The sequence below is a fragment of the Rhipicephalus sanguineus genome, chromosome 7 (assembly GCF_013339695.2).
Source record: "Rhipicephalus sanguineus isolate Rsan-2018 chromosome 7, BIME_Rsan_1.4, whole genome shotgun sequence".
NCBI classification, from domain to species: Eukaryota; Metazoa; Arthropoda; class Arachnida; order Ixodida; family Ixodidae; genus Rhipicephalus; species Rhipicephalus sanguineus.
Window position 1 is genome coordinate 3,918,554 of NC_051182.1, and position 27,102 is coordinate 3,945,655.

At 50.5% G+C, this 27,102-nt stretch overlaps 1 protein-coding gene across 1 annotated transcript in view; it reads right to left on the bottom strand.

Annotated features, from left to right (window-relative positions):
• The window catches only part of LOC119399273 (phenoloxidase-activating factor 2), a 239,389-nt gene that overhangs the window by 94,028 nt on the left and 118,259 nt on the right, over positions 1–27,102 (bottom strand). The window contains exon 4 of the mRNA XM_037666088.2: positions 18,420–18,517. Within this exon, the coding sequence (XP_037522016.1) occupies positions 18,420–18,517 (98 nt within the window). The remainder of the gene's footprint in view (positions 1–18,419; positions 18,518–27,102) is intronic.

Consider the following 27,102-nt stretch of genomic DNA (forward strand, 5'->3'; position numbering starts at 1 on the left):
CTTCGTCTCAGTCACGATGATCTGGAGAAACATACATGGCGAGCATGTCTGTTATAGTTCTGTTCAGCCGCTCAGTTAGGCCGTTGGTCTGAGGGTGATACTCAGTGATGAACTTGTGTTTTGTAGCGCAAGAGCGCAAGATGTCTTGGACTACCTTGGATAGAAAGTATCGACCCCGGTCTGTAATGAGCTGTCGAGGAGCGGCGTGACGAAGGATGACGTCTTCGAGGAGAAAGTCAGCGACGTCGGTTGCGCAACTGGTAGGGATAGCCCGTGTGATCGCTACCGAGTGCCCTAATCTGTGGCAACAGCTATCCACTTGTTTCCACTGATGGATAGAGGGAAAGGGCCTAGGAGGTCAAGACCAACCCTGTAAAATGATTCGGTTGGTATCTCGATGGGTTGAAGGTGCCCTGCTGGAAGGGTGGCTGGTGTTTTGCGGTGCTGACAAGGCTTGCACGAAGCGACGTAATGGCGAACGGAGCGGTAAATACCGGGCCAAAAGAAGCGACGTCGAACACGGTCATAGGTCCTTGAGACGCCCAGATGACCAGCGGTTGGAATGTCATGCAACTGTGCGAGTACAGTCTGACGCATATGTGTGAGTATAACCAGCAGCAGGTCAGGTCCGTCAGGATGCATGTTGTGCCATCTTGGAGCACAAACAGACGGAGAGATGGAGGAGTTGTGGGGCCACTGAGCCGCGTACTGATGTCTCTCAAGTGAGGATCACGTCGTTGCTCGTATCCGATGTTGGCGAACGCTGAAAGTGCCAACACGAATTAGACTCGCCGCTCTCAGGAGGATCCGGCGGGTGTACTGGATGACGCGACAAGCAATCTGCGTCCTCATGCTGGCGGCCTGTCTTATAGACAACGGCGAATGAATATTCTTACAGCCGTAAAGCTCACCGACCCAGCCGTCCAGTAGGATCCTTTAACGATAAGAGCCAGCACATGGCGTGGTGGTCGGTGACAACGGTGAACGGCCGTCCACACAAATATGGGCGAAATGTGCCCACCGCCCAGACGAGCGCGAGGCATTCGAGTTCGGTGATCGAATATTTGCGCTCCGCGGGTGACAAAAGACGGCTAGCGTCTGCAATGACACGGTCGCTACCATGCTGTTGTTGAGCCAGAACAGCACCAATGCCATGGCCGCTGGCGTCCGTACGCACTTCTGTTGGCGTGGACATATCAAAGTGGCCGAGAATCGGTGGCGACGTGAGGCGCATGGTCAGTTCTGTGAAGGCACTGGCTTGTTCAGAACCCCAGGGAAAAGCTACATCCTTCTTGAGTAGGTCCGTGAGAGGGCGCGCAATGTCAGCCAAATTGCGCACAAGTCTTCGACAGTAGGAACAGAGGCCTGCAAAGCAGCTAACGTCGTTCGCACAGGTCGGCACAGGGAAATTCTTGGCTGCGCCAACTTTTTCTGGATCGGGACGAACACCAGAAGAATCGACAAGGACTCCGAGGACAGTAAGTTGCCGGCGGCCGAAGTGGCATTTCGACGAGTTGAGCTGAAGTCCTGCCTTGCGGAACACAGAAAGAATTGTCGAGAGACGCTCGAGGTGTGTCTGAAAAGCCGGCGAAAAGACAATGACGTCATCGAGGTAACATAAGCAAATTGACCACTTAAAACCGTGAAGGAGAGCGTCCATCATTCGTTTAAAGGTAGCTGGGGCATTGCATAAGGCGAACGGCATCACTTTAAAGTGGTAAAGGCCATCAGGCGTAAAAAATGCTGTCTTTTCACGGTCCATGTCGTCAACTGCAATCTGCCTGTACCCAGAACGAAGGTCAATCGAAGAGAAATACTTCGCACCACTGAGACAGTCAAGGGCGTCATCTATCCGCGGTAAGGGGTACATGTCTTTTTTTGTTACCTTGTTGAGATTTCGGTAATCGACACAGAAGCGCCACCTGTTGTCCTTCTTCCTGAGGAGCACGACAGGGAAAGCCCAGGGGCTTGAAGGAGGTTCAATGATGTCCCGGGCAAGCATCTCGTCGACTTCTTTCTGTATAACTTGGCGCTCAGTATGGGAAACACGATAGGGTCGTCGGTGGATCGCTGTTGATCACCGGTGTTGATTCGATGCTTCACAATGGTTGTCTGGCCCAGTGGCCGGTCACTGAGGTCAAAGATGTCCTGGTACGACGCGAGAAGGGCATGAAGGGCGTTCGCATGTTCGGCCGGGAGGTCAGACGCGATCGTTTTCTTCATGCTTTCTGATGAAGTTGGATCCAAATCAGGACTGGTCGGCACTTGTGTATCCCCTGTTAAAGCGGAAATGTGGTAGTCGCAGGCCGGGACAAGGGTTGCAAGGGAGATACCCTGGGGCAGCACCTGAGGGCATAGTCCAAAATTGACTATAGGGAGACATGCGGCATTGGCGTGAATACGGATGACGGTGTGCGGGAACGTGACATTTTGCGAGCAGAGGACGGTAGCGTTGGGTGACACGACATAATCCCCGTCGGCCACGGGTGGATCGGGAGAGACGTCAGTGTACGTAACGGCCAGAGAGGGGACGCGAACGAAATCGGCAGAGCACAGCTTGCTCGGCGCAGGATCAGTAGGCTCAACGGCAAAGGGTAAGGCGAGTTGGACGACACCCGTGGCACAGTCAATAGGAGCTGAATGGGGCGACAGAAAATCAAGTCCTAAGATAAGTTCATGCGGGCATTGCTCCAATACGTAGAACAAAACAGAAGTATGGCGCCCAGCAAAAGTGACGCGTGCAGTACACATCCCAGTGACAACTGGAGTTGCACCATCGGCTACACGGACCACAGCGATCGGAGCAGGAGTGAGCACCTTCTTGAGGCGAGCACGGAGGTTCGAGTTCATAAACGATACGTGTGCGCCAGTGTCGATGAGTGCTATAACAGGCGCGCCGTCGACATCTACTTTGAGCAGGTTGTTGTGTCCAGGTAGTGTAAGCAGAGGAATTTCGGGTCGGGTCGTCAAGGCAGGCTCACCTTCAGGAGCTGCACCCGTTAGTTTTCCGAGGAGCGGCGGGAGTAGAAGGGGGAAGGTGAGCGACGACGCAGAGGAGAGCGGGACAGGCGACTGGACGGCGAAGGGGAGCGGTGTGGTCCTGCGGGCGATGAGGGTGTAGCGGCGTCGTCTTCAAGGGGCGCAGGCAGGCGGGAACTACCAGGTGAACGTCGGGTGTTCGAATAGGTCGGCCAAGGCTGTGAGTTCCAGGAACTGCGACAGTGCCGAGAAATATGGCCGACGCGTACGCAGCGGAAGCAGATGGGCCTGTCATCGGAGGTTCGCCATTCCGTCGAGTTCCGGTAACGAGGACGGGCGTACGAGTTTCGGGGCAGATCTGGTGGGGCGGGTGGACGGTAGTCGGGTCTGTTCACTGGGCAGAGCGTCTGGATTCCTGCGTTGGCGAGCTCCTGGCGTACAACGGTCTGGATGAGGGAAATCGTGTGTGAATAGTCGACGGCACGAGCTTGCGCAGGGACCGGAGATGCAGCTTCAATTTCGCGACGGACGAGGCGTACAATATTCTCAGCTGCAGCAGGAGCAGGTGGTGGACGAATGTCCTCGCAAGTAGACGTCGCAGCCGTGTTGAAAGACGTGAAAAATGTGGCGTAATCCGACGAATTTTTGCTTCTTCAAAGCGTCGGCATTCATTAATGACGTCGTCCACTGTCGATGAGTTGCGGAAAACCAGGAGAGTGAACGCATTATCCGCGATTCCTTTGAGGATATGCGCGACCTTTTCAGCCTCGGCCATCCTGTCGTCAACTTTGCGGCAGAGCGCGAGTACATCTTGAATGTACGTGATGTAGGACTCTGTGCAGGTCTGAAGTCGGCACGCGAGTTCTTTCTGTGCAGCGCGACGGTGCCCAATGGGCTTGCCAAACAGATCAATGAGTTTTTGTTTGCACACGTCCCAACTCGTGATCTCTTGCTCGTGGTTGCAGAACCAAACTTTCGCCATGCCCTCAATGTAAAATAGAATATTGGCCAGCATGAGCGTCGGGTCCCAGTTGCACAGTGCGCTCACCGGTTCGTAGAGCTGAAGCCAATCCTCGACGTTAGTGTTGTCCGTGCCAGAAAATATGCCTGGGTCACGCGGTTGTGTCAGGACGACGGTGCGGTTAGCAGCGGCTGGTTGCCGCGCTGTTGGTTGCGGCGTGGTTGGTCGAGGAACGGTTGTTGAGGTTTCCAACTCATCCTCATTTTCGTCGTGAGCAGGCATCGCAGAGGCAGCCAAGGAGCGTCCGCTGCGGAGAAGCGTCGTGAATGTTGAAGCTGGGAGAACCCGCACTCTCCACCAAAAGTTTACGGGGAGAAAAAGGCGTTGAAAGTTGTATTTACAAGGTATATACAGAGGACAAAGCCAGGCATACAAGATGGAGCCAAGTCCGCGCGGAATCAGGGAACGTCGTCCTCTGTCATCACGTCTCCCTCTTCATCTTCGGTAGCGCTTAGTAGCAGTATTATTGCCATAGCAATTATATGGGCAGTCTCGGCTGGATTTTGCCTTCGCCGTCGCCGCCGTCATGCACCATATATGTATAAGTATATATATATATATATATATATATATATATATATATATATATATATATATATATATATATATATATATATATATATATATATATACATATATATCTTGTGAGACGACGTCAGGTACGACGGAACGATTGTTGTATTTACAGCAAAGGCGCGCGAACCAAAAACCGAACACTGGCGATCCAACACGATGATGATGATCAGGATGATTGGTATGCACAAGTGAAGGTGATGACCGACACAGTCAGCGCTCACACTATTTTCCCCCTTCACGAAAACCGTCAGCAAACGTCCATTTAGTAAGGGTACGAACGCCGGATATAGGGCTTCAGGCGAGACACATGGGTGATCTCGGTACCGCGACGGCGGCGGTCTGAAGCCGAACTAACAGGAGCGACGCGATAATTCACCGCAGACGTTCGTTCAAGCACGGTGTAAGGGCCCAGGTATCTGTTAACGAATTTTTCACAGAGCCCCGGTGTGCGGACAGGTGTCCAGAGGAGCACTTCGTCGCCTGGGTGGAAAGACACAACTCTACGTGTCTCATCACAACGAACTTTCCTCTTGGCCTGAATGCCAGAGGTGTTGGCACGGGCAATTTCACGGCAGCGGGCGACGCGGGCAGCGAACTCTTCTGGAAGGGACGCTGATGGGACAGGGAGCGCGGAGAAGAAGATGGTGTCCAGGACAAAAGACGGTGCACGGCCATACACGAGGAAAAACGGGCTGTAGCTTGTAGTGCGTTGTATGGCCGTATTGTAGGCAAACGTGACGAAAGGCAGTATTGTGTCCCAGTTCTTGTGATCGGGCTGGACATACATAGAGATCATGTCGGACAAAGTTCGGTGAAAACGCTCGATGAGACCATTTGTCTGCGGGTGATATGCCGAGGTGGTCTTATGTATGGTGTCAGAGGCCTGTAGGACTTCAGCGAGGACATTAGAAAGAAACGTCTTGCCACGGTCACTAAGGAGAACTCGAGGGGCGCCGCGGCGTAAGATAATGGCACGCAGGACAAAGTCGGCGACTTCGGAGGCAGCACCAGAAGGAAGAGCTGCCGTCTCAGCGTAGCGAGTTAAGTGATCTACGGCAGTAACGATCCAGCGATGACCGGCGGGTGTAAGCGGAAGAGGTCCGTATAAGTCTATGCCCACGAGCTCGAAGGGAGCGGACGGGCACGGTAGAGGTTGTAAAGGGCCGGCGGGAAGAGATGTCGAACGTTTTCGGTGCTGGCATGACGAACAGGACTCGACGTACTTGGAAACACTAGTGGAAAGGCCAGGCCAGAAGCAGCGAGCCTTGATGCGATCGTAGGTTTTGTGAAAACCTAAGTGGCCAGCCATCGGGTCGTCGTGAAAGGCTTCTAAAACTTGGAGTCGAAGTGAGCGAGGGATGACTGGGACCAATCGGTTACCGAGAGGATGGTAAATGTACCGGAGGAGCGCTCCATCGTGAAGTTTGAAACGCGCGAGCTGTCGTCGTAAGCGGCTGTTGGGAGCACGGGACGAGCCAGTGAGCCGATCGATGATTGTACGGCAGTATGTGTCCGCACGTTGGAGCGCGGCGAGGTCTGCGGACTGAAGCACTTCAGCCGGCGCAGTGGACTTGATCGGACTAAGGCTGGTCATTGGCGTGGTCGCTTCGCTGAGAGGTGCCACAAAGGAGGTAGGTGTGTCGTTTTGTGCCATGGATGTTGTTGGCAAGCAAAGTCGTCGACCAGACCGGAGCTCCAGGGGTGACCGGTAAAGCAAGAGGACGTGGGAATCACAGCACGCTCCACCACTTGTGAGACGACGTCAGGTACGACGGAACGATTGTTGTATTTACAGCAAAGGCGCGCGAACCAAAAACCGAACACTGGCGATCCAACACGATGATGATGATCACGATGATTTGTATGCACAAGTGAAGATGATGACCGACACAGTCAGCGCTCACAATATATATATCTTCTCCAGGTTTGACAGGTAGACTGGCTTCAGCATCAAAATTTCTGGTAAGTTTTGCTGTTTTGTCGTTCTTGACCTTGTACAGCCTCACCCAAGCGGTCACTTAACGCCGCCGAGTGCAACTACAGCGTGACTGAAAGGGAATGTCTCGCTTAGAAGAGTTGATATCTGGGACAGTTGGTGCATGATACTTGACGAAAGCCAGCAAGAAATTGGGCGCGTATCTGCGTGCTTCGCTGGAAATGTTGTCGAAAGAAGATAGTCTTGTGCCGGCCGTACTACACGAGTCCTCCTCCACTTTGTCGAACCGCCGCATCTCGCTCATAGCGTCGCATTTTCAGCGCAGCCTAAGAAACAGTAGCATTTTCAGTGCAGCCTAAGCAACATTAGGTTTTTTTAATTACTTATCTATGTATTTTCTAGTAAAGGAACACACCGCCTAACACTTACGTATTGATGTTGCGCCTCAGATGTGTGTAATATTTGTTTTTGATCGATAATGTTTACAAGTATGAACGGGCGTACCAGTTAGATTGCTGGGCGTTCAGAGAGTGGTTAAACTTTGGCCGGGTGGCTGAATCGGGTGACAGACAGACAAACAGAAAGACAGACGAAAATTTCTGCGTTTTAGTTCCCCAAGAAAGACTATCGTCTTGAAAAACGAGACAAGAGAAAGAGGCAGACACAAATACCGCTAGAACTAACATATGTGATTTTATTGAAGAAAAACATTCAACGAAGCAACCTCACAACGCATGTGCAGCACGTCTGTATCACCTACAACGTCACCCGGTGAAAGATTACGCAATCATCTTTCTTGCAATCGTTGCAACACACTAAATTCCTTGTCAATAAGGCAAACTGACCGTGTGCTTATACATCTATCTCCGCTTTTCCCAATGTAGTATGCCTCCACAATTACCCGTTCTTCTTTGCCATTTCCCCTTCCCAGATAAGTGACATTACTGAAGAGCCGGTGGCAGCCTCATTCCCGACAGTGACGTGCAGGATTAGCCCAGTCATTTGAACTCAAAGAAGCGTGATGCTCACGCAATCTAGTATTAATACATCGGCCGGTTTGGCCGATGTATACCTTATCACAAGTCAACGGAATGTTATACACAACACGTGTGGCACATTTCGTGAAACAACGCTCGTGTTTCGTTGTGCGCACCGGATTGTTATTCTTTCCACGAGCCACACGTCAGCATAGGCCAGCAAGTTTGCAGGGAGCTGAAAGAACAATATTTACGCCCTGTCGCGCGGCAACCCTTTTCATATTATATGAAACCTTATGTACGTAAAGTAGCATTTCAAACGGTTTCTCCCGAATGCGTTGTGCTGGCAGACCAGTGCTCTTTTGCGGCCTCTTAATGTTTTGTAGTACATAATCTGCCACCGCGTACAGCAGATCCTTAGTGTAACCAGCAGCTTCCAGCCTCTCGAACTGGTTGTTTAAGCTGGTCTTCATAACGTGAGGGCAACTTTTTTCAGAGCATTTAAAAACAGTTTGAAATAATGCCTCTTTTAACGACCTTTGAATGTGCTTAACCAAACGGCAAAAGAGCTTTCTTACTCCTAGGCATAAAACACCAACAAAGATGGTCATCACCATGGAAGGTTAAGTGAAGCTCTAAAAATCTGATGGACCGTTTGCATGGAAGATTATGGGTGAAGCTAAGAGCGTCAGAAGAAGCCTCAAAGGCTTCCACGACCTGGTGTACAACCCCAGGTAAGGAGGGAGATGAGACACTTTTAAAACAATCAGAAAATTATCCACGTATCTAAAGATACGGCATACACGTTCATGATCTATCAAGCCCCGAAGCGAGTTTTCAAAACGAGCTAAAATATATTGCACAACACAGGAGCAACGCTTGACCCTATGCAAATACCTCTTCCTTTGCAGGAATATCGACCCCTTAAACTCTACAACCGTGGATGACATATACATCGTCAAGAATTCTAAAAAGGCATCAACAGACACACCACAGTCATTCAGGAAGGCGATCGGCCCCGAAAGTTCTTTTAGATTGCGTGCCGCCAAAAGCAGTTCGTCATGTGGAATGCTGTAGAATAAATCTTCAACGTCGATTGAAAAGGCGAAATTAGCTCCTGGAATTCCCTCGTCGAGCACCTGCACGACGTCATTCGCGCAGTCGACACCGTACGGGTCTTGGACTGGGAGACTTTTCATGTGTTTCTGCAAGAATTGACCCACCAGCTTTTGCCAGGAACCTGCCTCTGTTACAATGCCTCTGAAAGGACACTCGAGCTTGTGAGTGTTTGCAGAGAAAAACATCTGAAGAGAATTCCTGTTACAGTTCTTCACAGCTTCAGATAACCTGTCCAAGTTTTTATCCTTCAAAAGCTTCAGTGCCGTTGTCTTCAATTTTGACGGTTTTTGTTTTGTGGGCAGGAAATTCTTGGCAACGGCATCCAGTACTTTTTCTCCGAATTGGCTCGTCGGAAGAACAACAAAACCACCCTCTTTGTCCGCCTGGATCAGAGTCAAGTCCTTTCCATTGATGTAGTAGACAACACGATTGATTTGACTTCTATATCCGAGCTGGCTACGGCTAACCTTTGAAAACGCATCCACTCCTTCGGACAAGCAACGCTGTTTTAGGGGCGCAGCTCCTTATGCCGTGGGTCTGTCCATCCTCCGCTTGTTTGTTTGTAGTAGCCACCTCTAGTTCGTGAAGTGCTCACTGGATGGCGTTGGTGGCGCTTGCTCTCTCTCTCTCTCTATATATATATATATAATTGCATATAATATTGCTAGATGATACTAGTTTTACTATAGTTCCAAAGGAACCGAAGGAATTGGTTGGAGAAGGCGGAAAAGAAGAGGTAGAAGAAGCCAGGAGGAATGTAAATAAATGGCTGAAAGCAAACTGCTTTCGTTGGAATTTTGCATGCCCACGTAGACGTTGTGGATCGGGACCCCATACTTACTGCGGTGGACGTTCTCTGTCTTACCGAGACGTGGAACGCCAAAAGACCATATATCAAAGGATACGTTCCCGTCGTGTGCATCGATGATGCAGAGCGTCCTGCAGGTGGTCTGGCCGTATACGTCAAACAAATAGAAAAGGCACAAGATCTGAAACTACTAGCAATGACACAGAGCCACAACCGTTAAATATGCTGCCATCGATTTTGATGGATGCGTCATCATGACCATGTACCTTGCACCCAATTTGTCGGGTGGGAATATAAAGACATTCATTGACACGGCATTGTGTAATTATAACAAGTACAAGAATATACCATTTGTGTTAGTTGGTGACCTGAATGTCGATATTACCGAAAAGAACAATGAGTGGTTAATACAACATATGGCAGCCAAATATGCTCTCACGTGCACGTCCTTTGATCATAAGAAACCAACGACCATCCGAGGGACGTGTATAGACCTGGTATTTTCAAATTTCCAATTGCAACCCATACAGGAACCGCTATCCCTTCATTTCACGGACCATAAAGCCGTGATAATGGAGGCAGAACGCAAGCCAAGCATCATATAATTAAGCAAAATAAAAGTTTGATGTTTGTAATATACACACAGTGTTTCTCACTCTTTATATGATGATTGATGGGGCGTTACATGCAACATTCATGGTTTACCGATGATTGCCTCCGGAGCTTCGCCCTACTCAACATCATTTACTACGTGGATATGCTGTGATTTTTTTCGTCTTTGCCCGCTTTTTCAGACACCCTGTGAACCGTGGCCAAAAGTGCAGGCATAGGGAACCTAGGGGTCATACTAGACTTGGGCCCATTCTGTAGAAGCTCATGTATCTCTCCCGGAACTGAAACACCTTCATGGTAACTGACCTAGCAACTAGAAGCCTCGGACCTTCCCTTCTGTAGGTGTTTCCTCAAGTGGTTCCAAAATACCTCAGTGGCTTAGCCGGCCATGCCCCGGTGCTCCAAGAGGCATTGAACACCGGAACGTTCATCACGTCCCACAAAGCAAAGAACTCGTAGTAAGTCATGTAAAAGCCTCACCTGTCTCTAGCACTCCGATTCCCAAATTTTTACTATCCGCCTCCAATGTCCAGACAGACAAACAGAAAGACAGACAGACCAAAATTTGTGCGTTTAAGTTCCCCAAGAAAGACTGTGGTCTTTAAAACATTTAACCAAGAAACCTCACAACGCCTGTGCAGCACGTCTGTATCACCTACAACGTCACCCGGTGAAAGATTACGCAATCACCTTTCTTGCCATCGTTGCAACACACTAAATTCCTTGTCAATGAGGCAAACTGACGGTGTGCTTATACATCTATCTCCGCTTTTTCTAATGTAGTATGCCTCCACAATTTCCCGTTTTTCTTTGCCCTTAATTCTTCCCAGATAAGTGACATTACTGAAGAGCGGGTTGCAGCCGCATTCCCGACAGTGACGTGCAAGATTAGCCCCATCATTTGAACTCAAAGAAGCGTGATGCTCACGCAATCTAGCATTAATACATCGGCCGGTTTGGCCGATGTATACCTTATCACAAGTCAATGGAATGTTATACACAGCACCTGTGGCACATTTCGTGAAACAACGCTCGTGTTTCGTAGTGCACACCTGATTGCTAGCCTTTCCACGAGCCACACGTCAGAATAGGCTAGCAAGTTTGCAGGGAGCTGAAAGAACTATATTTACGCCCTGTCGCGCGGCAACCTTTTTGATATTATGTGAAACCTTATGTACGTAAGGTAGGATTTCAAACGGTTTCTCCCGAATGCGTTGTGCTGGCAGACCAGTGCTATCTTGCGGCGTCTTAATCCTTTGTAGTACAGAATTTGCCACCGCGTACAGCAGATCCTTAGGGTAACCAGCAGCTTCCAGTCTCTCGAACTGGTTGTCTAAGCTGGTCTTCATAACGTGAGGGCTACTTTTTTTCAGAGTATTTAAAAAACAGCTTGATATAATGCCTCTTTTAATGATCTTTGAAGCTTCACCCATGAACTTCCATGCAAGTGGTCCATCAGATTTTTAGAGCTTCAATTAACCTTCCATGGTGATGACTATCTTTGTTGGTGTTTTATGCCTAGGAGTAAGAAAGCTCTTTTGCCGTTTGGATCAGCACATTCAAGCTCAGTACGACAGGTTGTATCGGGTAGTGCACTACAATGTCGGCGACCTCGTCCTCAGGCGTAATCACGTCTTGAGTGACGCCGTAAAAGGCATCGCTGCCTCCCTGTCGGCCAAGTGGTTGGGCCCATACCGAGTGCTGTACATGTTGACTGCTGTACATGCTGGCTGTCTGCCAAGTGAGAGAAGTCGGCAGTCCAGGTAACCTCTCCGACCTCAAACCTTTCCTTGCCCGCAGCAATAACTTGGGAGGGGGGAGGCGGTCACCGAACCGCAGGAAAGCCTTGAGAATTCTGGCTCCAAGCCACACTACCGGTAAAACCTGCGGAAACGCATCTAAGCGACCTTTCTCCCACTAAAAGGTAGCTGAACTTTATTCCATACCATGGTGGTGCATGGAGAATAACCGCTAAGGCGCCCAGGAGTCCGGAAGTAGTAGAAGGAACTCTCGGTCAAAAATAACCTCTGACGTGTGTCCAAGCCATACCCTGGCCAGCCCCCTCTGTGTTGGGCAGCACTGCATGCAGGTACCCTTTATGGCAAGCCGGCTATGCCGGGGGCATTCCTGTCCACTCCTGCATTGCCCTGCCGTCTCCCTGCGCCTGGCTCTACCGTGCCGCCAGCCTGTTGCTTAACCTGTGGTCTGCTGTTCCCTCGTCCTTCCTGCGATGCCCTGGTTCCTGCCTTCTGCCCTGCAGCCACCTCTACCCTGCCTAACCTACGTGGCAGCTTCGGCAGCCGCCCTCGGTTCGCCCACTCAAGCTGTGGCCCAGGTCCGAGCGTGGTCGCTCTGGCTTCGGTTCCTGGCTGCCTACTGCTCCGGCCTGTCGTTCCTGCAGTGAGGTCCCCGTCCCAGCGACTTTCGGCGGTTGGCTGCCGTAGGCAACTTGCAACCACGCCTCGTACGTTCCCGGCTGTCAACCTCTCCCGACCGGCGAACTTCAAGCGGCCTGGCCGCCCGCCCTTGTGCAATCAGAAGGTCCGAAGCCCGTTCCTCCTGGGCTTCGGACCTTCTCCCGGCTTGGGCTCTCCCTGGTGGTTGACTTTTGGTGGGACGTTTGGTGTGGTGGACTCGTAACTTCGGGAAGACGCCTTCACCCTTGTGGACTTCGCCCCGTTGGCCAGCCTCCTTGCGGCTGAGCTGACCTTGCCACTTGGCCTCGGACAGCCTCTTTCACTGGCTGGCCTCGGTCTTTAGGAGGGGGGAATGTGGGAATCGAGCGAGCCCTTCCCTGTGCCGCCTCGTTCCCTAGCTAACGCGTGTGGTGGTACCGCGCGGGATCCGCCGTTAATTGGCGACATGGCTACCGTGGCTACGCCGCCCGGCCGTTTTGCTCGGTGCGAGCCATGCGTTGCTCTTCCCCGCACGAGCCGCGCGTCCGGACATGCCTGAACATTTCTCACGCCACCAAGCTACCTCACGTCACTGCGCAATGCTTATCCTCATTGGCCGCCAATGACAACCCCCTTACCCTATGAGCTCGCTTCTGTCTGGCGCGGACTTGCCCGCGTTAGATGCTCTCAGGTCTGCACGAGAGGTTGACGCGCTGGTCTGGCAGGCGGCTTCTCGTTCGTGTGCTCGACTACTGCCCTTTGTGTGATAGTGGTAGTGCCGCTGGCAAGCGTACCCGATCGGTCTTGCGGAGTTCCCTTTAAGGTCTGCAAGCCCGTGACTGTCGTACTGTGCTGCATCTTGGGTTAATAAACCCGTGATTGTTGACAACCCCCCTCGAGTGCCTTTCCCGCGCCGTGTCGGAGAGTCGACGAACCCGGCCGTAACGTCTTTGTTCGCTGCGGCAGTGGAGAACGTCGCGCCCCTTTCCGGTCACCTCCTAGGGTAAGCTTCTTGCGAACCTATCTCCACACAGTACGACACTTAAAGCAAACTAACATACGTATTTTTGAGCCATAAAATCCAACATCACTAACTTACGTATAAACTCGATCAGTCAGCTTACAACAGGCAGGTATCACACAATTAACAAACAGTAGTCGATAATAACGCAGGCTGTACATCTGTGTTAAAAGCGGATGTTAATCGAGTTAACAGTAGCGAAAGATGTGAAAGTTCGAAAATATAAACAAATTAAGGCATACGTGCGATGACCGGAGGCGTTGAGTCCCCGACGATCGGAAGAAATTAGTCACAGAGAAGTCTGGCACGACTGCGATGTCGGCGGAGTTTCAACGTTGATCTTTCCGGGGTAGTGCTTGAAGGCGAGCTAACTTGAGATTGAAGTTCCGATGCCTTCATTGCAGGTATCATTTACGCGTATCAACCAGACGAACGGCAATGTCTAAGTGGCCAGCCGATACAGAGCCACACTAAAAACTTCCAGAAGGGATATTTTAGAAGAATAGACTGTTGAGCGAGTTGGTAATCCGTGATGAATGAAAATAGCCCGAAAAAACGTAAGACAAGACGAAGAAGGCTACAGCACAAGCGCATACTAACAAATGAACTCTTATTAGAAAGACGAAAATATATAGGAAGCCCAAACTACATGTTCACCAGGAACAGAACCAAAAACCTCAGATGTGCGCATCCAAGTACCTTATCTCAGCCTTATTTAAGGCAAGGAATGTTTCGTTCTCTTGCCCCTCTACGGAGAGCTGGAGATGTGTTAGGCTGGAGATGACTGTGTAGCAATGCCTTCTCTTGCGTTAAATAACGCAGAGATAAGGTACCTGGATGCGCACATCCGAGGTTTTTGGTTCTGTGCGTGGTGAATATGTGGTTTGGGCTTCCTATATATATTCGTCTTTCTAATAAAATTCAGTTGCTAGTATGCGCTTGTGCCAGGGGCGTAGCCAGAAATTTTTTTCGGGGGCGGTTCAACCATGCTTTATGTATGTTCGTGCGTGCGTTTGTATGTGTGCGTGTATATATACGCAAGCAAAACTGCAAAATTTTCTGGGGGGTTTGAACCCCCCAACCCCCCCCCCCCTTGGCTACGCCCCTGGCTTGTGCTTTAGCCTTCTTGGTCTTATACTACGTTTTTTCGGGCTATTTTCATTCATCAAGGGATATTTGCTGATCTGCTTCTACACCACGTTAGCAAAGCAACTAGACTGATTAGCAGGGCGATATCGCTTCGTGTCCCCCGCTTCTCTTACTGGGGGACAAGGGACCTCCACATGGGTGCAATCATGCGCGTTTCATTGTTACGAACTCGACCCTAAAAATATATTGACCACGCCCCTCTTTAACTATGGGAGGGTACTCAACTGAGTGAGATGGCAACCTGCTAAGGCGATCGAATACGGCTTGCCCACCTGTAGTTTTCACCGTGAGAATGGTCCATTTTCTTGGCTCTCAGCCGGTGCGACTTGCAGTTTATATCTGGTTAAGGGTACATCGCGGCCTTCAACGGCCCTGCCGACGCCGCCGGTACAGGTACAAAGAGCCAAGAAAATAAGAGCATGGAATCAAAGTCTGGCAGCCCGTATGTAAATGACAAACAAATAATAAATATAGCCGCAAAAGTCGAAGTAGGCGAAATACCAGGCAAGGACTGGTAGTATAGTGAGCTGTTACATCAAATGAAGAAGGAGATAGGAAAAGAGAAGAAAACTATTTGCTGGAAAGGAAAGAGGAAGCCAAAAAGCTGGTGGAACAAGGAAATCCGGTAAGCGATCGAGAAGCGACGCGAAGCATCACGGGAGCATAAAAAGGTAAAAAAGGAGAAACGGACGCAGGACGAAGTCGAGAAAATACGGGCAATATATTTAGAGAAAAATTCCGTTGTACAGAAATTGGTCGAGGTAAACATTAAAGGTCAAAGTGAACGCTGGCTGACAGAGATTCACAAAAAAAAAGGAGGCCGCGCCTAGGATATTTTGGAGCCACATAAAGGCGCTAGGTAGGAAGTCTATCACAATACAACAATATATTGTAGATGAAGGGGGAAATCAATTGGAAGGATACGAACCGCTAGGTTACATCCGAAAGGTAACAGCCGATTCGTTTAAAAAGAGCGTTCAGGAGATTGCCCCGGTGAGTAAAAGTGTGGCGGAGAGAGCAACCGCGGAAGAGCTAGTATGAGAATTTCAACTGGAGAAAGGCCGAAGGAAATATTCCGAAGCGCACTGCAGCGGGTTTAGATGGAATTCCCGTTAGCGTCATTAACGAACTAGGACATAACACTAAGGAAGCATTGTTGAAAGCCGTAAAAAATGCTTAAAGGACAGACAAATACCGGATAGTTGGCGTAAAAGTAGAATAAACTTAATCTATAAAGGCAAGGGAGAAAAGGATAAGATTCGCTCATTAGAACACTAACCATTACATCGGTACTATATACAGGTTCGCGATGCAAGCAGTAAAAATTAAAATAGAAACATGGGCAGAACATAACGATATTTTGGGAGAACTTCACAACAGATTTTGAGTCGACAGGCGGTTGGACGATAACCTCTTTGTTCCCACTCAGTGTATAGAAATATCTAAAATAGAAAATAGGCCTTTGTACGTGGCTTTTCTAGACATCGCTGTGGCATACGACAACGTTAATCAGAAAATTTTGTGGCATATATTCAATGGAATGGGCATAGGCGACGACTATATAGAGCTTTTGAGGGAGATATACCGAGAAAATATAGTTTGCATAGAGTGGAAATGAATGAGTAGCAAAGAGATTATTGAGATTAGCAAGGGGCTGGGACAGGGATGTCCTTTGTCCCCGCTGTTATTCATGCTCTACATGGTGCGCATGCAAAAAGCGCTAGAAGGTAGCAACATTGGTTTTAATCTGTCACACAAACAGGGCGGCGCGATAATTGAGCAGAAGCTTCCAGGTTTATTTTATGCGGACGATATTGTCTTATTTGCGGACAGTCAAGATGATATACAGCGACTGGCAGATATATGCGGAAGGGAATGTGAGGCTCTAGGACAGGGGCGTAGCCAAGGGGGGGGTTGGGGGGGTTCAAACCCCCCCCCCCCGAAATTTTTCAATTTTGCATGTGTATATATACACGCACACATACAAACGCACGCACGAACATACATAAAGTATGGTTGAACCCCCCGAAAAAAATTTCTGGCTACGCCCCTGCTCTAGGACTAGGATTTAGTGCTACAAAATGTGGATTGATGGTATTCAATGATCCCTGTGATCAGACGGTGTCAATACAGGGCCAAGAAATACCGAGGGTAAGCGAATAGAAGTACCTTGGAGTATGGGTAAATGATAGTGATAGATACATGGAGGTGCAGGAAAAAGCCTCGGCAGGAAAAGGAAAGAGGAATGCTGCAATAATGAAGCACAGAGCGTTGTGGGGATACAATAGGTACGAGGTGCTTCAAGGTCTGTGGAAAGGTGTCATGATTCCGGGGCTTAGTTTTGGAAACTCAGTGGTGTGCATGAAGGCAGAGGTACAATCGGGAATGGATGTAAATCATAGGACTGTGGGACGCCTCGCGTTGGGGGCTCACGGGAAGACGACAAATGAGGCTGTAAAGGGCGATATGGGATGGACAGGTTTTGAGGCGAGGGAAACTCAGAGCAAAATAAGGTTCGAAGAAAGGCTAAATAACATAAAAGATTAGATGGGCATAGCAGGTGTTCCGTTATTTGTAGAGGAAGAGTGTGGACACACAATGGAGAAAAAGATCTAGGAAGCTCACTAGTAAATATACGGCTGGTAGTGTAAGCAATATGTCAACAAAGAGCGTTAAGCGAAAAGTCAGAGACGCGGAGAGGATTTACTGGACGGCAGCTATGGAGAAAAGACCGGCTTTGAGTAACTACCGAACGGGCAAAAAAGAAATAAGGAGGGAGGCATTTTGCGATAATTCAAGGGGAAGCGCTTTACTGTTTGAAGCGAGATCGGGTTGCCTTAGAACGGGTAGTTATAAAACGAGATTCAGTAAAGAAAAAGAACCATGCACATGCTGCGAGGAAGATAGGGAAACGGCGGAGCATGTTCTGATTGAATGTGGAGATATCCACCCACGTGTACGTTTGGGCATGAGCCTACATGAAGCCTTGGGTTTTAGAGACGACGATCGAAAGCTGAACACACCCGCGATTGAAATAAGTAAGAGACGGTTAGAGCATTGGTGGCAGAAAATGAGAGAGAGGGCAAAAATAAATATTGAAAAAAATCAGGACATTGTGCCGTAAAGGGCAGAGAACTGGGCTGAGAATTTACGGTTTTGTTTCCCTGCAGTAACATAGATTTAATTGAAGTAGGGACACCAGGCCAACACTAAGAAAAAGAAGAGAAAAGGGATTCTTTTTTGTCGAGGCTGGTGGCACACTTGTCGCCGCCCCGTTATAAAGGGGACGCTCATAGCATCCATCCATCCAAACTTGAGCTTGGTTTCCCTATGCTAGCTTAGTTGTTTATCGGAGATTCTTTATAGCATGGCGGATGGAATTCTTTTGTGAATTGCTTAGTTCCTTTTGTAGTTTCTGCCACAGAAGATGTGCACCTAAGAAGATGAAGCCGAAAAGCGTCTGACTGACCAGGCTGCGAGACAATGGCTCTGTGTGCTCGATGCGTTCCGCGCCGGTCGCCTACGCGACATCGTCTCCCGCTGCCTGGTCTCCCGAGAAGCTGAAACTACAATTATCACTGCCGATAAACTACGCTGTGAGTGACGGCGACTGTGATACTTCCCATTCTGCGCCATGTCTGAAAATAAGAGAGCTGGCCCTATGTTTGCGTGTTCGTTGTCGTCTACACGCAAAGCTGTTTAACGTACATCGGGCTAAAAAATGATCACTCGGTTTCGTCTCGCAAATCACGCAGGACATCTTCATTTGACATACACGCAATGGATACGAAAGAAAAGAGTGTTTTGGTGGGAACAAACACTTACTGGAACTTGTACACGCAGTCCGCTGTGCTTAATACGTTTTTGGGAGCTATTATGACACCAGAGCAAAGGAATTCCTCTTCAGTGGAAAACAGCAATGCCTGTAGAAAAGTGGAAAACGAAGAAAAGGCGACAAAAATATGTAATCGTGGCAAGCAGGAATGATGAAAATTGGTTAACGACGTTTTATCATATTTTGTACAATACAAAAAATATTACGAATATGAAAGAAATATGCCTTCTGTTCCCTTAGCATTACGTATTATTAGTTCACACAGATGCTTTATTGAATTGCCTGTTTAGGGTGCACGTTTAGCATAATATCTTGGTTTATACGTCCCAAAAGCACGATATGATTATTACGAAAAACTGCGCAAAATGAACAGGCACAAGCGCAGTTTTTATTTTGCGCAGTTTTTCGTACTAATGGAGTACCAACTCGCCCAATGCTCAGTCCTTTTAAAGGATATGGTTATCAAGTACGCCGTAGTGGAGAGCTCCGGACATTTTTACCATCTGGTGTTCTTTAACATGCACTGACATCGCACAGTACATGGGCCTCTAACATTACGGCTCCAACGAAATGCCACCGCCGCGGCCGGGATCGAACCCGTGACCTTCGGGTCAGCAGCCGAGCACCGTAACCGCTGTTCCATCCAGGCGCACATGTTTAACATGGTGAGAAGGAACGAAAGAAGTCAATTTTTTTAGAAAGGCTCGTTTTTATGTTGAATACAACCAAATGAATCGAACCAATAATTAGGCCGAAGAAATTGTAGAGGGCATTAACTGTAGAGTACTAACTGTCACATAAATGGAAATGAAGTGCATGGAAAATAACCTTTTTCGTCGATGGGATCCGAGTCCACAACCTTCGATTTTTCGTATCCTTTGATTGATTGAAATTTTCGTCGCAATTAGTACACCACAGTTAAAGACAACAATTAACGTCCTCTATGCTTTCTCTAGCCTAATTATCGGTTCGATTCACTTAATGGTGAGAAGCAATATTTGAGATAAGAGTAAGGCTAGTCTGTGCCAATTACTGACCTGAGACATATCTACTTAGCGCAGAAAAAAGACGAAGTGTAGGGAAGAAGAAGATCATACGCGGCAGTGGGCCACGACCTTAGCTGAAAGGGCCGAGCGCGAGCTGTTGGCGTTTGGACAGTGATACTTGTGTTGGTCTTCACCGCCCGCCTTCAGCGTCCGTGAGCCTGCTTCTCAAGTGCTACTTGTCGTCAATAAACCCCGTTTCAGAGTGGTGGAGGTGCTGGGTACTCAACCTGGAACTCCGAAACAGGAGACTGCCCGCTCCCCCAGAAATGGCCGACGAAACCACCCACCAAGGCACGGCCCAACCTGTGATGGTCATCGTGCCCACTGCGCTGCGCCTGCGCGATCTACCTTTCTTTGACGGCACCGATGAACAAGACGTCGAAGATTGGCTGTCGACATTCGAAAAGGTGGGCGCGAGCAACAAGTGGGACGATCCGTCGAAACTTCAATATGTGTCCTTCTACTTGAAAGAGGTCGCAAGCCTCTGGTTTCACAACCACCAGTCGGAATTCGCCACTTGGAGTGCCTTTAAGCAGCACATTGCCGATGTGTTCGGTCGCCCCGAGGTACGGAAGCTCCATGCTCGAGGTCGTGCACAGCTGCAGGGTGAAGGCTGCACAAGTTACATTGAAGACGTACTGGACTTGTGCAAGCGCCTTAACCCTTCGATGAGTGAAGGAGACAAGATCAAACACATCTTGAAGGGGATAGACGACGACGCCTTTCAGAGGATGCTGGACAAGGACCCGCGGACCGTGTCTGAAGTCGCCAGTCTCTGCCTGAAGTTCGACGAACTGCGGAAACAACGGGTCTTGGCACGGCGAGCAGCGGCTACAGACAACACTCTCGCGGCGTTGACCCTCGGTGGTGAGCACAACACGCTGCTGTCAGAAATCAAACGATAGGTGCGCGAGGAAGTGGCTAGACAACTGTCGTTCCTGTCGCACTTACCAACAACGGAACACGCTACTGAGCGTGTCGCGCCCGCCATCCGACAGGCTATACAGGAGCAGGCCTCTGAGGCACTGCCGTCCGCCTCTCAGCCAACACCTGTCGCCGCGTCACTGAGTTATGCGGCCGTTGCTGCTACTCCACCGCGACCTCTACCTGTGTCGACTGCCCCACCTGTGCGAGCGCCAACGACATCATTTCCTGGTAGACAGCAGTGCTATAACGGAAACCCCTAGCGCACACTTGACAATCGCGCAATCTGCTACGCATGCGGGTACCCAGGCCATGTCGCGCGCTTCTGTTGCCGGCGCTTCGCAGCGACCCCGGCTGTACCGAGATATTCCAACTACTCTTTCCGGGCCCCGTACGACGAGCAACGAGAACTGCCCCCTCAACGTGACCGACTACCAGCTGAACGTGACCCGCTACCAGCCGACCGAGACCGCCAACCTGCTCACGACTACCGATCATTCGCTCCCCGTCGTTTCCTCACCATGACGCCGTTCTCTGTCACCACTGCGTCGCCCACCGAGCTCCTTGAAAAGGAAAACTGACTGCCGCAGCTCCGGAGGCACGAGCTGATTCGTCGTCACATTGTACAAGTCTTCGCCTGTCCCCCGCCAATGTTATGGAAGTGTTTGTCGAAGGTTTACGAACTCTTGCGCTTGTTGACACCGGTGCTGCCATATTTGTGATGAGCCGAAAACTGTCCCGCTATATACGAAAAATAACGACGCCGCCTTCCGAGTTTTCGCTGAGTACAGCGAGTGCGCAACAAGTTCGACCGGTTGGAGCATGTACGGCCAGAGCCATCATTCAGGACGTATTGTATGACAGTTTCTCGTGTTGGCCACGTGTTCTCACGACGTGCTACTAGGATGGGATTTCTTGTCGCGCCACCACGCCGTCATTGACTGCGCTCGCGCTCAGGTGGAACATCCGGTCTTTTCCGATGCCCCGTCCACTGACACCAAACGACCTAACGTTGGCAAGCTCCGTGTTGCCACCGACACTGACGTTCCTCCTCTTAGTGCCGTCATTGTCCCAGGCTATCGCACTGAATTTTCTGGCTGCACCGTTGTGTTCACGCCATCTGACGTTTTCAGTCGCCACCACGGTATGTCTGTGCCATTTGCTCTTCTGCCGCCTCACCAAGATGCGACTGGAATTGTCGTTTGCAACCCCAGCTTATGCCCTCTCACCTTACATACTCACGAGATGCTTGGCCACGTTCACCCTGTAGACGACAATTCTATAGTGTCCATTGAATCCCACGAAACTGGCCAATAACTTCAATTGAACGCTGTCACACCTCGTTTTACGCCGGATGACATCTCCTCGGATATATTCAACCGCTTCATCGACAGCAAGCTTCCCTCGGATCAACGGGAGCAGCTTATCAACCGTCTGCATGAATTTCGAGATTCAGTCGACCTTCCGCAGAAGGCACTGAATCAAACGAACACAGTTGCTCATACAATCCACACTGGAACTCACCCTCCTTTGCGTCAACGGCCCTTCCGAGTATCACCGAAGGAACGTACTATAATTGCGGAGCAAGTCGATCACATGCTTCAGCGCGGTGTCATAACGCCTTCTTCCAGCCCCTGGTCTTCCCCTGTTGTACTAGTTAGGAAAAAGGATGGTTCGATTAGGTTTTGTGTGGACTACGGACGACTGAACAAAATTACGTGGAAAGATCTCTACCCTCTTCCCCGCATCGACGGCGCCATCGATTGCCTACAGGGTACCGAATTCCTTTCTTCACTTGACTTACGCTCGGGTTACTGGCAGGTCCCGATGGCAGAGGGCAACCGACCCAACACAGCGTTGGTTACGCCAGACGGCCTATACGAATTCACGGTAATGCCATTCGGTATGTGCAATGCGCCTGAAACTTTTGAACGGATGATAGACAGCATTTTACGCGGCCTAAATTGGCAGATATGCTTATGTTACCTTGATGATGTGGTCTTTTCCCCAGATTTTCCTGCACACATCGACCGTTTGCGCAACATTCTTCAGTGCCTTATTAAGGCAAACCTTCAGCTTAGTTTGAAGAAGTGCCGCTTCGGGGCTCGCCAACTCACTATACCTGGCCATGTTGTGTCAAAGAATGGAATTCTGCCGGACCCGGACAAACCTCGTGCGGTAGCCGAGTTTCCGAAGCCGACGTCACTCAAAGAACTTCGGAGCTTCATCGGCTTGTGCTCATATTTTCGTTGTTTCGTCCGTAACTTTGCATCGATAATAGCACCACTTACGCAACAACTGACTGAACCCGCTATTCTTTCTAACTGGAGCACAGCATGTGACGAAGACTTCCGTACACTGCGCCGCCTGCTTACGTAACCACCCATTCTGCGCAATTATGACCCAGCTGCTCCGACTGAAGCGCACACAGACGCTAGTGGCGCTGGTCTTGGCGCGCTACTAGCGCAACGTAAGCCCGGCATTCCAGAGTACGTCGTCGCATATGCTAGCCGCGCACTCACAAAAGCGAAAGTTAACTACTCAGTCACCGAAAAACAGTGCATCGCAATTGTGTAGGCGTTAAGCAAGTTTCGTCCATACTTGTACGGATAGAGTTTCGACGTCGTAACCGACCATCACGCACTTTGTTGGTTGGCTTCGCTAAAGGATCCTTCAGGTCGCCTTGGACGTTGCGCTCTTCGCCTACAAGAATTTGACATTCGCGCAATCTACTGCTCAGGACGAAAACATTGTGACGCGGACGCACTGTCCCGATCACCAGTGAGATCCAGCACAGACACGCACTCAGACTTTTCCATCGCTGCCATTTCTGTGACGAACATGTCACTTGAGCAGCGAAAAGACCCATGGATTGCCTCGCTACTTAACATCTTTTCCGACACTTCGGCGTCTGCATGCCCTTCGCCGCCAAGCCACACATTTTGAGATACGGGACGCGCTGTTATACCGCAGAAACTACGAAGCGGATGGTCGTAAATGGCTCTTGGTTATACCAAGCCACATGCGATCCAACGTATGTGCATATTTTCATGCCGACCCGCAACATGCTCACGCTGGCGTGTTGAAAACGTATCACCGGCTCCGCCATCGTTACTACTGGCGTGGCATGTACACCTTCGTCCAGAAATACATTCAGTCGTGTCGATTATGCCAAAGACGGAAGACATTTGCCCATTCACCTGGATTACTGCAGCCTCTACCGTGTCCTGCATGCCCTTTCCACCGTGTTGGCATTGATCTGTATGGGCCCCTTCCGTACACTGCCGCTGGCAATCGATGGGTGATTGTCGCCATCGACCATCTCACTAGATACGCTGAAACAGCTCCGCTACGTTCTGCTACTGCTCGTGACGTCGCCAATTTTGTCTTACGTCGCTTCATTCTCCGTCACGGTGCACCACGCGAAGTACTCAGCGATAGAGGGCGTGTGTTTTTATCCGAAGTTCTTGAAGAACTCCTTTGCGCTTGCCGCACGGTTCACCGCACCTCTACAGCCTACCACCTGCAGACCAATGGTGTGAGTGCTTCAATTGAACGCTGAGAGACATGCTCGCGATGTATGTCAATTCTGATCAATCTAACTGGGACGTCGTTCTCCCATTTGTGACCTATGCATATAATACCGCCACGCAGTCAACCACACGCTTCTCGCCTTTTTTTTCTTTTGTATGGTCGTGAACCATGCGCCACTCTTGACACTATTTTGCCGTATCGCCCGGACGCCTCCGAATTCAGCCCTGTTTCTGAAATTCTACAGGACGCCGAAGAGTGTCGTCAGTAGGCCCGCTCATTCACCTCGGACAAGCAAGCCCAAGACAAAGAACGCCATGACCGCGACCAGCAAGTCGAGACTTTCGCCGTAGGCTCGCTCGTCTAGCTTCGACTGCCCTTTCGCTCCCCTGGCCTGTCGTCTAAGTTTGCCCCCAAGTATCACGGTCCTTATCGCGTCGTGGAACGTCGATCTTATGTGACGTACGTCATCGAGCCGGTCAACCCATCTACAGACAGGCGCCGCTTTCGTCGCGAGACTGTCCACGCGAGTCGCCTCAAGCCATATCACGACCCGCTCCTCCTCTCGTCACCTTGACTCGCCAGGGTGGCTCCTCTTTGTTGCCGGGGTAATTGTAGGGAAGAAAAAGATCATATGCGGCAGTGTGCCGCGGCCTTAGCTGAAAGGGCCGAGCGCGAGCTGTTGGCGTTTGGACTGTGATTCTTGTGTTGGTTTTCGCCGCCCGCCTTCAGCGTCCGTGAGCCTGCTTCTCAAGTACTACTCGTCGCCAATAAACCCCATTTCATAAGGACAAGACAAAAACCCAACCACCCACACATCTTCTCAGAACATCGCAAAAAAAGATTCCTGTGGGAGATCTCTGGAATATGTGGGAGATCTCTGCACAAACAAACATACCAGAAACATTCTTTTTTTTTATTGGCGCCAGTATGCCCTACGGCATAAGTTAAATAAAAAGAAAGAGTTCAGTTTCGCTGATAAGGGTCAGGAGCTGTCGATGCAAAGGCCCGTGCGTCCAGCGCGTTAAGTCGGGTGGTCGACCGGGGCGGTAGTCAAGGCCTCGTAGGTGGCGGGTGCGAGCCTTGTGAAGGCCCGGACAGGTCCCAAGTAGGTGATCGATCGTTGCCTCTGTGGCTGGAGCAACGCAGAAGGGGCACGTCGTTGGGGGAGGCTGTGCACCGGATGTCCATGCAGCCCGGATGGCAGGTGTCAACGCGGCGCCCACACGAATCCTCCTGAGCGCAACCTCCTCTCGGCGAGTTAAGCCGCCGGGAAGGTCCGATCTACGCGGAGGAATGAGTGCACGCGTGGAGCGCCGGACGGTTTCTTTGTGCAGGAGCAAGCTGTCCTTTGGGGACAAACGAAGTAGAGGCAGCGGGTGTTGAACTTCCGCTGGATGGCAAGCGGCATCTGCGGCCATTTGAGCCAGTGTAGACCGACGGGTCCACAATACGCGGACAGGGCAGGCGCACGAGTAAATTAGTCGGTGCACATCGGAAGCTATATCGAGGGAGCTGATCACTTTTCGCAACTCTCGAACTGCCTGCGTGGAGTCCGTATAGACAAGCAGCCTATTGGGTGACAAGCAATCCACCTTGCGTATCATGAATGTTAAGCCGTCCCGTATAGCTGCGAGCTCCGCCAACACTGATGGGAATGGTGCCTGTGTAACATAGGAGCATGTATGTTCCGTTTCAGGTAGCGTGGGGCATACGAGGCTGGTGTGCAAAACGCAGCTATCGATAGCTGCATCTACGTATACCGCTAGTGAGTCGTCGATGGTAGTGACGACGGCTTCCTGTTCCACTTGTCGGTTGGATTGTCGCAGGCGAGTCAGTGGTCGGTTGTCGCTGGCCTGTGCCTTGAGCCATGGTGGAATTTCTGGCAAGGGTGCAGCAGGCTGTGGCAGCGTTGAATTATAGTAGTGAGCTAGAGCCGCCGCCGCAGGAACAGCTTGACTTTTTAGGTGGCGAGCCATTCGACGCTGGTGTACGATTTCGTCGATGGTATTGAGCTGCGCTTCCGCCTGGAGGGTCGCGATAGGTGTTATCCGAGGAAGGCATGTGATCGCCCTCATGGCATCTCGGTTGGCGGTTTCGAGCAAGTCCCAATCTCTCAATGTGAGGCGTTGATACTGAGCTTGATAAACAAGCCGAGGTTGCAGGATCGACCGCACTAAAACACGGGCCATTCGAGAGCAAGCACCTCCGGTTTTTTTAGAAATACGTCGAATGAGATGGAGGGTATTAGCACTCTTTCGACGAGCAGAGCGAACCCATGCACTCGCGGAGCCAGATGCGTCCAGTTCGACTCCGAGCACACGGATAGTGGATACAGTGCTGAGGGCTTGGCCATTTAGGCTCAAACAAATAGGCGTCTGCAGAAGGCGACGGCGACCTCGTCTGTTGGTGATAGACATGAATGCCGTCTTCGTGGCCGATAGTGTGAGTCCTATGCGCGCACACCAGTCCGAGGCCTTGTCCAGAGCACTCTGGAGTGCATGCTGCTGGCGTTGCAGGTCTGGATGTAGTGTCCACACAGTCAAATCGTCCGCATACAGGAGGAAGAAGGCATCTGGAATGCTTGCTAGTTGCCACGCGAGGGGCAATAGGGCAATATTAAAGAGTATCGGAGCCAGCACCGAGCCCTGCGGCACACCCCTTTTCGTGACAAAGTGGCCGGTTCTTTCCTTGCCGACTCGGATGCAGAAGGTACGGTGTGCCAGAAAAGACACCACGAAGTCGCACACACGAGGCGGAAGTTGAAGCCATTGCATTACGCGAATGATGGCAGAGTGGCTGACGTTGTCGTAGGCCTTATGAACGTCCATTGCGAGAAGGGTTCGAATGCTGCTTGTTCTCCCTCCCACGAGCACCATTGACGTCATATGATCCAGGCCATCTTCCGTGCCCAAATGCAGTCGAAAACCAATCTGGGCCGGATGGTACCAGGCGTGCTTTTCCAGCCACCAGGAGATACGCGACGCCAACATGCGTTCAAGAAGCTTGCACAACGTACACGTAAGAGCAATCGGCCGAAGATTAGAGAGGTTGCCCGGGTGCTTTCCTGGCTTTGGTATCGGCACCACTTCGGCATGCTTCCATGATTCAGGCAGCTCTCCACTCGTCCAAATTACGTTAAGCGTGTCCAGCAGCCACTGTAGGGCAGCGC